General features: G+C 39.9%; 1 protein-coding gene and 1 pseudogene across 4 annotated transcripts in view; one reads left to right on the forward strand and one right to left on the reverse strand.

The window, feature by feature from the left end:
* The first annotated feature begins 61 nt into the window (after nt 1-61).
* Nucleotides 62-11755, forward strand: part of LOC115006614 (pre-mRNA-splicing factor 38A-like) — a 19319-nt gene continuing 7625 nt past the window's right edge. For 2 of the 4 annotated variants that reach the window (XM_029428909.1, XM_029428912.1), the window contains exons 1-3: nt 4668-4773; nt 10097-10256; nt 10901-11022. In XM_029428909.1, coding sequence (XP_029284769.1) covers nt 4683-4773; nt 10097-10256; nt 10901-11022 — 373 coding nt within the window. In that variant the 5' untranslated portion in view covers nt 4668-4682. Of the gene's footprint in view, nt 371-3697; nt 3756-4667; nt 4774-10096; nt 10257-10900; nt 11023-11755 lie in introns of those variants that run through there. The other 2 variants (XM_029428913.1, XM_029428911.1) reach the window with 2 other exon arrangements.
* On the reverse strand, nt 2399-5224 carry LOC115006612 (interferon-induced protein with tetratricopeptide repeats 1B-like; annotated as a pseudogene).

Raw genomic sequence — 11755 nt, forward strand, 5'->3', positions numbered from 1 at the left:
CAATCAGTCCTTGGACCGACTCGTGTTTGCTGTACTGTGTTGATTCTTCAGTAAACTCTTATTCTATTGAAACTCCTTGAACTCTGTTGATTTTTGAAAGCAATATAGAAGTATTGTTATAGTGTGGTGAAGATCCTGAGGACATCCGGCCCAAGCTTCAGGGATTTTCTCCCACAGGATCCATAATGTCAATATTTGTTTTGACAACGTTGGTTTTTAAACTCTGAATATGTTGTGGATACATGAGGAAATCGTTCAGAAATCGTTTTTCTTTTTTGTAATAGAGTTTGAACTGATGCATGTGGACGAGTTCATTGACGAGCTTCTTCACTCAGAGAGGATGTGTGACATCATTCTGCCTCGACTTCAGGTACGTTTACACCACGTCTGTTCACACACTCACACACACACAGCTTGATTCAAGTGTTTATGCATTGGTGTGTGTGTGTGTGTGTGCGTGCGTGCGTGAGTGTGTGAGTGTGTGTGTGTGTGTGTGTGTGTGTGTGTGTGTGTGTGTGTGTGTGTGTGTGTGTTACAGAAAAGACACGTCCTCGTATCAGTGCTCTAGAGCAGTGTTACTCATTGTGCGGCTCGCCAAGCCATTGGTGGCTCGCGTGGCAGTGGGCTAAATAAAGGGGGGATAGATATGATTATGGAGTCAATACAGATATTTCATAAAAACACTAAAAACAAGCAGGGCTATTACATATAACCCATTAAAACACTGAGTCTGCTCTATTAGCCCACAAATAATATGTAATAATAATTGATAAAAGATGCCGATATAAACTAGGAACAAGATATTTAAACTTGCTCGGCACTACACTGACTCACTGCGGAGTTGCCAGTTTTGGCGGTCTATCAGCACTACAATGGTGAATGTGCTCTTGGACGGGGAGATACATGGTGGGCTAGTATAGAAATAAATTAACTTAAGCTCATTAAAAATATGTTAACATAAGCATGCTTGTGAATATGGACACAAAAAAAATATTTATATCGCTAAATTTGAACATTTAAATTGAAGGATACTACGACCAACCTGCGTTAGTCCGGACGACTCGTTTCACCATTACATGCTAGTTAGCACGTGTTTCTACAGACGTAAAATGGATCGATTTCTTATTAAAAAGTTGCACACCTGTTGGACAGAAACAAAGCGTGACAAACGAGGAAAATTAAGATTTGTCTTTGGAGCATCAAACCACCGTAAATCGAGAGGAAGATGCTGGAGATGTGGTTTGTGGACAGACAACAGCTGCTCCCGTTAAAAAAGAAAGGTACGAGCCATACAAGACGAGCATAGGAACATTCAGGAAAAGTGGACAGAGGAATTTTTATTTGTCCTCCACGAGTCGAACCCTTTGTGCTTAATGTGCAAACAAACCCGCTCTGGTTTCAAGCAAAGTCAGGAAGTTACAACATGAAATACTCAACAAACTCGACGAGACATTACACATCCTTATCTAGCCTGTGTGAGAGGTGCTCACAGGGTTATCATGCATAGTCTAGTACAGTCGTATGCCCTCTCTACAGCCATATGTCACCTCTACAGCCGCATTACACTACAACATTCCCTAAAATAAAAAATACACCCTAAGTTCAAAAAGGTGAAGTCGAGTTGTACTGTGTTGTCTGCACCACTTATCAGTGATCAAAACACAGATCACCCCCGCCCTCATGTTTCGCTTCTCTGATGGCGGGAAACCACACAAAGGCAGGAAGTAAAGGGAACTGGATTGAGAAACAAGAGGTACAAAAAGGAGAACAAAACAGGAAGTTACAACATGAAAAACTCAACAAACTCGACGAGACATGACATGATGCTCCTGGGATTTTATTTACAAGGAACTTTGTCAAGTAAAATAAGACATGATACAAATATTACAGCTGTGTTTTCAACAGTCTATGGGTTTCATGTTACACTATATTGCCAAAAGGTCGGCTGAACATGCAAACATTTATACTTTGTCTTTGGGAAATTATATTATTAAACAAGGCTCCAATAAAGTTTTCAATCATCAATCAATAAATGAATTCATCTTTACTTGGGAAAAACTTCAGCATTTCTTTTGAGGAAATTACTGTTTTCCCCTGTAATTAGTACCAAATTATTATTTCCAAGGAATTATTCTGAAATCTCAAACATAAAATTCAGTGTTACTGTGATTTTAGTTTTTGGAAAACGATGAATTAACTAATGTTTTGCTTCTCTAAAGGTTTTCAAATATAATGTTGGCAGTAGCTTTAAAAGTTGTAGTTTGGTTGATGTCCAACAGAATGTCTTAGTAATGTATATTTCATAGTATTTATAGAGTGTACAACTGAGACACAGCTTACATACATGAAAACAATCAGTTGCATTTGGCTGTAATTCAGGTGATAGAACAAATTAAGCTGCATTACAAATCCAAGTTTTATTATTCACTAACATTTACAACACATTTGTACTTGTGTACTACAGCTGGCAGTTTTTCAGTGCTAATGTATAGGTATTTAGATATGTGTTGTCTTCAATGAACACTTGTTGAAACCTGCCTTAAAAGGAGACAGCTCAAAATATACAGGTTCTTTTGTTTGTTAGCCATTTATAGACTAAAACCAACAATGAGTTGATCGTATATTACATGTTCCGAGTGTCGGTGTTGCTGCCTTCTGGACCACACGACCAAGAGAGAAAAAACGTTCAACTTAATTAACGTGTAAGTAATCAAAATAATAAGTATATACAGATGTTATTGCTAATGCAATACCTATATTTGTTCTGGATTCAGAACCAGTGCTGTTAAAAACACTATGGCTCTTGCAGGTTTTCCAGAAACTCCTCTATTTCTCTACACATTCTGCCCCCGCCTCTGTCTCTAATGTTCACCAGAACTTTGATGCTTTTCTGACGAAAGAATGGATTGTTGCTGTATCTCTGCCACCTGCATGTAATATCCGAGTGACCTGTTGCGATCCTGTCCATGGAAGTTTAAATGTTGTGCGTAGTTGTAGTAAAGCATCTGTTTGTCTACAGGTTCAAGATCCCTTTCTAGCAGTTCCTGGTATATCTGCTCAGCTTTAGCTAGGCCATTAGTTGACTTTGCATATATATGTGCAAGGTCTATTTTCTTCTTAAGTGAGGAATGAGGGTAAAGAGAAATCATCTCTTCATGGAGACTGATTGCTCTGTCCATCAGGCTTTGTGTTGGAAGACTGTCATTGTCAAAGATCTTCCATTTGTAGCAGAGTGCAGCACATCCCTTCAGATAACGCTCATCTGGATGGTTTCTCAGAACCTCCTCTGCCAAATCAATGGCCTCATCAACAGATAAATAGTTTCTGTAAACAATAAGTAATGGTTTAATACCACTGTAGCTGCTGACAGGATTTCTAAAAACTTCCCTGGCTAGCTCACGTGCTTCATCTTCAATTCTTTCTCCTTTCTTAGCACATTGGTCGAGGTAGTGAACTGCGAGGTACAAGTTCTCTGGATCCTTTTCTTTGGCGATTCTCATTTTCTCCAAGATGTCAGCCCCCTGCTCTGTGCTGCTGTGCTCTGAAGCATACATTAACCCTAAGATATGGCAGGTGTTCCACTCCACCATGTCCGGCTGCATCTCGATGGCCTTCAGGAAGTAATCTAGAGCCAGCGGCATTTTATCTGTGCTAAACCTCATGAGAGTCCAGGCTTTTTCAGCGCAGATCTCTGGGTGGAGCTTTTCCTGGGATGGAGATGGATATTCATTCATCAGGGCGTCGACCTTTGTCAGGTAAGCCTCACTCTCTGCTGGGTCTCCCAGGTGGTGGTGCAGCCAAGCCAGGTTCCCGTAGTTCACCACTAACTAGGGACCCTCATCTGCATTTCTTATCTGGCAGAAGGTCTCTGTAGCCTTGTTGAAGAAACTCTGGGCTTCTTCAGTGAACCCCAGCTTGTATTCAATGAACCCCCGCAGGTTGTAAATGTGACCCAGCCAGCTGTGTCCGTCCTCGGTGCCAAAATCCTCAAACTTTTCCCTGAAACGTAAAAGTTTGGCCCTGCTGGTGTCCAGATCCCAGGTGAAGTGGCACTGCAGGCCCTGCAGTTTGGACACCAGTGTTGTTTGACTCTGAGCAGCACTGATGGAGAATAAAAATAACAATTATTAAAACACATCATCAGTAGGTTAATGTAATATGCTTTGAAGTTTGCTATGTTTTCATAACCACTGTTCATCTCATGTGGAGAAAAGGAGAAGGGAAGGAAGGAATGGAGTAAGAAGCACTGAGTAGACAGCAAACAAGTAAACAAAGAAAGGAAAAATGAATGGAGCAGTCATAAGGAAAATAAAACATCCATCCTTTTTTCATTCCCTCTCACCAGTAACATTTTCAGCTCCTCCTGGGGGATCCCAGGGTGTTCCCAAGCCAGATGAGATATATATTCAGGGGTGCACATAACTGGTACGCAGGTACGGCACAAATATGGATAGCGTAACGTCACTTGTGTCACTACGCACCTTTGCGTACATGATAGGTCATCAAAACAACACATATTTCGTCTACACCTGTTTCTTGTCAACACTCAATGGAGTAGACTACTAGACTTGTCCAAAAAAACTAAAGACATCAAGCAGCTAACTTTGGCGTTTCACCACATGCAAAATAACAGCAAACCGAGCCGGAGCAGAAGAAAATATTATTTTCTGAAAAGTGACTCCATGACGTGCCGTGGCTGGATGCTAATGATGAGCTTTCCGAAATGTGGTGCAAAATATACCGCTAGATATCCACATCTAGCAGACAAAACAGGTGCGTTTTATACAGGCTCGAAGAATTTCAATCACCCTTTGTTTGAAAAACATGAAAAGAGCAAGGAGCACGTTAATGTGGCGCAAGCTATTAAACAAGCTAGAAAAGAAGAACTATCCAGCCACCCACTTGCTCCAAATATTAAATACAAGTAATCCAGATGCTGGGGCTCTGGGGCTTAATAATAATAAGATATTAAATACATCATAATGATTGTTATTACTTGAAAGACAGAAGCAGTTGCTCACCTCATCATTCAACTGTTTCCTCGACTCAGCAGTTCTCTAAATATTACTTAGTTCAGCTGGATTTAGCTCTTGATGCTGCTTTGGGTTCACTGGAAAAAAAGTCAGTGATTTCCACCTCCTGCTTTGCTGTAAATTATGAGATGTTGTTGAGCACGCAGCTTTAAATGTTGACTACGAAGTTGAAGTGAATGTCAGACGTTTAAAGACGCTCACCTGACTATTGTTTCCCAGGAATAGAAACCGAAAGCCACATTTCTGAAAAAAGAACTTAGACATGACTTATTAAAGTTTGTTGATTATATTTTCTGCTAAGTGAATTTCAAATAATTAGTTTGCTTTTATTCTTTAGAATAAGATGCCACATTTTTTTTTTTATGGCTGCACCTTCTGATAAAATATTATATCATAATATAAGCCTATTCAGTATATGTGTACACTTTGAGCAGCAGTTGTCTGCAGAATGTCCCTGTCGGCTTAATGTGGAGCATTGGGGGTCCAGGTCTGTCCCCCTCAGCTTAATTCTCTCCCTGACAAAAAACTAAACTGAAAAACAACAACAAAACTGAGGTAGACTGTAGTTCAGGGGCCAACCAGTCAGAGGTTAAGAGCCAAAAATGTTACTATGTTACTGCAAAGAGCCACATCATACACACAGTCACAGATGTGCAACCCCCCCCCCCCCCCCCTTCTCTCTTTTGTTCTCAGCCTTTCTCTGTGCTCCCTCACTCTCTTCCTCCCCTCTCTCTCTCATACAGACACACAGACACACACTCAAAGACCCTCCCTCCCAAAGACACACACACCCTCACAGACAGACACACATAGCTCTGCTCAGATTGTTATTGTAAATATCTTCCTATGCATGTTGCTTCTTTAAATTAGTGGGACTTCTGACATTCCTTGCCTCGAACAATCCTCCTCAAATCTGGCTTGTATTCCGTTGTGGTCACTCGAAGCAATTCTTTCACATGTGTGTCAGAACAGATCGATACTTTGATTGCACGTGTTTCAGGGTAGATAACACCGACTCACAGACGTATGTTGACCCAAACATTGATAGTAGCTTGAGCGCAGCCCGTTTGACATTGGGATATTTTTCCATTGGCACAGTTTTACAGAACTCAAGGATCCCTTCCCTCAGAACAGGTTCCAGTCGGTCTTTCTCAGAAAGTTCAATCATCTCCAACTGGGCCATCGCCTCGTCCGTGACTAGTGTGATAATAACTGTGTCGGAGGCAAACCAAGTGACCAAAGCTGAGGGAAAGATGTCAATGCTTTGTATTAAAAACAATGTAGCCTTCAACTTCTGCGTTGATTTCAGTCGCAGTGTAGCAGACATGTTTCCTGTCTCGCAAGGAAGTACTCGTCGTGGGAAAACTAAAGCCACACAACTCATCCATCATCAAATAAATTAATGATAATAACTCATCAAATAAAATACATAAATCTTATAAACATGTCTGTACAAGTAATGCATACTTTAAATAAACATGTATTTCCTGAATGTATATACCCGTCCCTTATGTGTTTACGTTCACATTGGTGGCTGAGAGCTGTTAAGATATGGACGGAGTCCGGCAAAGAAATTCCCTTATTTTGAAATTCCAATGTTGAAAGGTATGGACTAGCGGGGCTTTCAAATAGTCCGTCTCAGCATTAAAAGGGTCGACGAGGAACGTAATCTTGTCCACTTGCTTTTAGCAGAGAGGGAAAATGCACTAATTCTCCCTTTTGAAGAAGTGTCTTAGACAGTTTCAGTTTGTTAACACACGCAAATACACTTTGCACTAGGTCAGGCAGCATTTTTATATGAATATGAACTCTCCCACTCTAATAAAACGCCGTATGTTGGTCTTCATATTTTCACTTAGCTGTGCATTTTTCCCCTGCCATTTTAGGATCGAACTCAGATGGTCAGATATTGTTTACTCAGTGATAGGTTTTTCCCCCCTCGAAGGTGATTGGTTCACTGCATCGCAGGCATTTTTGTGATTGGCTCTTGGGCCACATCAAAATTAGATGCACTGTCATGCACAGGTGTGAATCTATATAGTTTGAGAAAAAAACTCTAATAAACAAAATGAAATAATAGGAATAATAATTAAAACCTTACACTCATCGGATTGGATTGAATGTACAACATATATGCTACTCTTGGCCCACAGAGGCCGACATCTATCCTGCTCGTCCCTATCTGTCTCTGTGTCTGTATCTGTATCTGTCTGCTCATCTGAGCATCTGCATCTTCTTCCTCTTCTTTTTCAAGCTCTTCTATCCCTGGTGTGAAGTTCTGATCTCTCTCATCATCTGACAGCTCCAAATCTGAATCTCCCTCAACTATCTGGTACAGAATACATTCTGCTTCAGATCTGTCTCCTGCAACACTGTTGAGTCATTAAGTACATGAAGATGGTCTTGGTGTCCACTAGAATGGACATTAATAAAAGAGCTGTTATATAAAAACACACATTATTTAACTACTTTCAGAACTAATAATATCATTCCTAACAGGTTAATAAACAATATGATGTTCATATTAAAAAACCCAATATATTAACAGTATTTGACTTACCTCTCCTCTTTCGATAAAATGTTGTTGTTGGTATGTCGGCCATTTTGAATGAAAAGAAAGAGGAACTTCCCAGCATGTCACTCTAACCAATGACATATCACTGAAAAGCCCAGAATGTCCTCTGTACAATACAGCAGGGATTGATACAGTGGCTCACAAGAGTACAAGAGAACAAAATGTCCACTACAGAGGACACAAGTCAATTTGGTCAGCACTGGTACATGTTTATACACTGCTCAAAATAATTAAAGGAACACTTTGAAACCACATCAGATTTCAATGGGGGAAGAAATAATGCTGGATATCAATACTGATATGAACTGGGTAATGTGGTAGGAACGAAAGGATGCCACATCGTTTGATGGAAATTAAAATTATCTACCTACAGAGGGCTGAATTTAAAGACACCTCGAAAATCTAATTGAAAAATTGATGCGGCAGGCTTGTCCATTTTGCTGAAATTCCATTCCAGCAACTCAAAATGGTACTCAGTACTGTGTATTTCCCCCACGTGCTTGTATGCATGCCTGACAACGTCGCGGCTCCTAATGAGACGACGGATGGTGTCCTGGGGTATCTCCTCCCAGATCTGGACCAGGGCATCACTGAGCTCCTGGACAGTCTGAGGTACAACCTGACGGCATCGGATGGAATGAAAAATAATGTCCCAGAGGTGTTCTATTGGATCTATTGGATGTAGGGTCCAGGTATCGCCTCATACTCCCAGTAGTGACACTGACTGAATACAAAACTAGTGAAAAACAGTCAGAAAAGATGAGGAGGGAAAAAATGTCAGTGGCCTCCACCTGGAAAACCTTTGCTGTTTTGGGGGTCGTCTCATTGTTGCCCCTCTAGTGCACCTGTTGTTAATGTCATTAACACCAAAGCAGCTAAAACTCACTAACAACCCCCTCTGCTACTTAACTGACCAGATCAATATCCCAGAAGTTTAATTGACTTGATGTTATACTCTGATTCAAAAGTGTTCCTGTAATTTTTTTGAGCAGTGTATTATGTGTTCACTTTGAGCAGCAGCTGTTTGCTGAGTGTCAGTATGAAGAGCTGGGACAGCTGTCACCTGGAGACACCTGCATTATGACGCTCTGCTGCTGCCACCTGCTGGTGTAAGCAGGTTATTGTTTGGTTCCCAACACGTTCACATACCTCTGTTATACAGCTTCATTTGTTTAATGCTCATCCATGTTAACTTCAAAATGTAAAGTTTAATTACCGTCCATCAGCAGCCTAAGTGCAGTACTGCAAAATGATGTGTCGTGTATTTGAATTTCTTGTATATAGTAACAACCAAAACAAAAAGAGTTTAAACTACTTTTCATAGTGTATATAATGCATGTTTATTAATTTGTACAATTTAAGCAAACTTGACATATTTTCTATACATACAATCAGTTGTATCTGGCCATAATATTAATTTTAAAATGAAGTATTACATTACATCACAGTTTTATATTTCACAACTCAAAGCTTTCAGCAAAGCAAATTTCAAAGGCTATAGAGTGTACGGTGTTCTTAAAATACAGTGCAAAGGAAAACATCATGGTTACAGATAGATAGATACTTTATTGATCCCGAGGGAAATTTAGGCACTCAGCTTAAAAGACATATGACATGACACATCTGTCACCCCCCCTCCCCACCATTAAAAGTAAGAAAAAAAAAGAATTGAGAGAGTACACTGTGTAAACCTGAGCAGATTTATACACTAAGTTAAGGAAAACAACATCCATTCAAAATCTATTTTAACAAATAATTTCAACATGTTAACAATCAGTGTTAGTGAAGGATTCGGCGTGTTTCATAAAAATCAAGTGCTGATATTTTTTTTAACAGCCTCTGTCTTCCATTAACTACGAATGTTAACTACAAAAGTCCAGACACTTTTAGAAACCTGCCTTTAATGGACACAGCTCGATTATTAAGTACTTACAGATTCCTTTAGGTAATGCAATACCTATATTTCTTCCAGAAACTTCTCTATTTCTCTACACATTCTGTCCCTGCCTTTGTCTCTAATCTTCTCCAGAACTTTGATGCTGTTCTCCCGAAAGAAGGATTGTTGCGGTATCTCTGCTGCCTTCATGTGATATCTTAGTGACCTTTGGTACTCTTTTCGATCGAAGTTTAAATATTTTGCGTAGTTGTTGTAAAGCATCTGTTTGTCTGCAGGTTCAAGATCCCTTTCTAGCAGTTCCTGGTATATCTGCTCAGCTTTAGCCTGGCCCTTAGTTGACTTTGCGTATATATTTGCAAGGTCTATTTTCATTTTCACATTTAAAAAAATATAACAAATATATATTTGATCATAAATATTGTAATTTGTACTGTCCATCAGCCTATTATTGGGGTTTATTGTTTACTTTTTACTAGAGAATAAACACAATAAAATAAATCATATTACACAATAATGAGACATTTTCTTTTTGTCCTTTGGTATTTCACAGTGACTGTTTTATAAAGTGTGTGCATGTTGTGTCATCCACAGCTGAGCTGGTTGTGGACAAAGCCATGGAGTTGAAGTTTGTCGGTGGAGTTTTTGGAGGAAACATCAAGCCCACTCCCTTCCTCTGCCTCACTCTGAAGATGCTGCAGATTCAACCTGAAAAAGACATCATCGTTGAGTTCATAAAAAACGAAGATTTCAAGTGAGTTTCTATCTCAATCCATTGAGAGAAAAAGTGAGCATTTGTGCTGTATTCCCTTCATCAACCAACCAACCAACAAAACATAGGACACTGTGCACACTGTCACCATGTAGATTTATAAATAATAATAATAAGAAATTGATAGTATAAATACAGAAAACTGTCTCAATGTGTTATGTTAAAGCACATATTTTGGTCTCTTAGTACATTGCGTATGTTCTCTTTGCATTACACTGTGAACTCTTTCACATTCCTACGACAATATTTTCAAAATTCCTGCTCCAAAATGTGCAGCTCTTTAATTTTAAAAACGGATATATTGTCCATGTTGTTTTTCATATTTTAGTTGTCACCGTTTCTATTTTATTAATGTTTCTTGACTATTGCAGTAATTGCTTTTTATCTTTTATTTTCTCTTACTATGTTTATTGTAATGCAGCAAAACACCAAGGCAAATTCCTTGTATGTGAAAACCTACCTGGCAATAAAAATGTGTATGTTAAGTAAATGTAATTCTAGAAACTGCTTTTGAGATAGAAAGATTGACTCATTCTAGAAACTACTAAAGGCAAAAATAATATCTGCTTACTCATACTGGGCTATTTGTGAATCTTTTCCAACCATCTGATGTTTTTTGTCTTTAGATATGTTCGTCTACTCGGAGCGATGTACATGAGGTTAACTGGCACCGCAGTGGATTGCTACAAATACTTGGAACCGCTGTACAACGATTACAGAAGGGTCAAGAGTCAGAACAGAAATGGAGGTGAGTTTTTGATTAATCAACCCAAAGTAGGCACATTTTGGCGCCATGCACATCATGAAATGAGAATAGTGGTTTCCTGTGTCTGCTGCTGTTAGTCGGTTTTCAAGCCAAGAAGAAGTTATCATCTGGGTGATCTGTACATTGTGTCTGGAGGTCGTGTAAAGAAAGAGTATTTTGGAAATGCACTTTTTTCCCCAATTTAACACAAAGTGGAAGCAGGGGGAAACTGCTGGCCTACTTCTATCAAAGGAAGAAATATGCACCTTCCAACAACTCCCAAGTTTTCAGATTTACTTGTTTGTATGTTGTTTATTTGCAAATATCTAGACAGGAACGTTAAAGGCGCATTCTGCCACCTATTGTATGAAATATTACATCAAGTGGTTAAATTCTGGACATTAAGACAATATAAGCCTTTATTGATCCCCACGAACGAGATCGCGGGTGCAAGCGGCCAAAATGGGTTTTCTCAGACTGGTGGCTGGCGTCTCCCTTAGAGATAGGGTGAGAAGTTCAGCCATCTGTGAGAGACTCTGAGTAGAGCTGCTGCTCCTTTGCGTTGAAAGGAGCCAGTTGAGGTGGTTCGGGCATCTAGTAAGGATGCCACCTGAGCGCCTCCCTAGGGAGGTGTTCCAGGCGCGTCCAGCTGGGAGGAGACCCCGGGGAAGACCCAGGACTCGGTGGAGAGATTATATCTCCTTACTGGCCTGGGAACGCCTCGGGATCCCCCAGT

This window comes from Cottoperca gobio, chromosome 4 (genome assembly GCF_900634415.1).
Source record: "Cottoperca gobio chromosome 4, fCotGob3.1, whole genome shotgun sequence".
Lineage (NCBI taxonomy): Eukaryota > Metazoa > Chordata > Actinopteri > Perciformes > Bovichtidae > Cottoperca > Cottoperca gobio.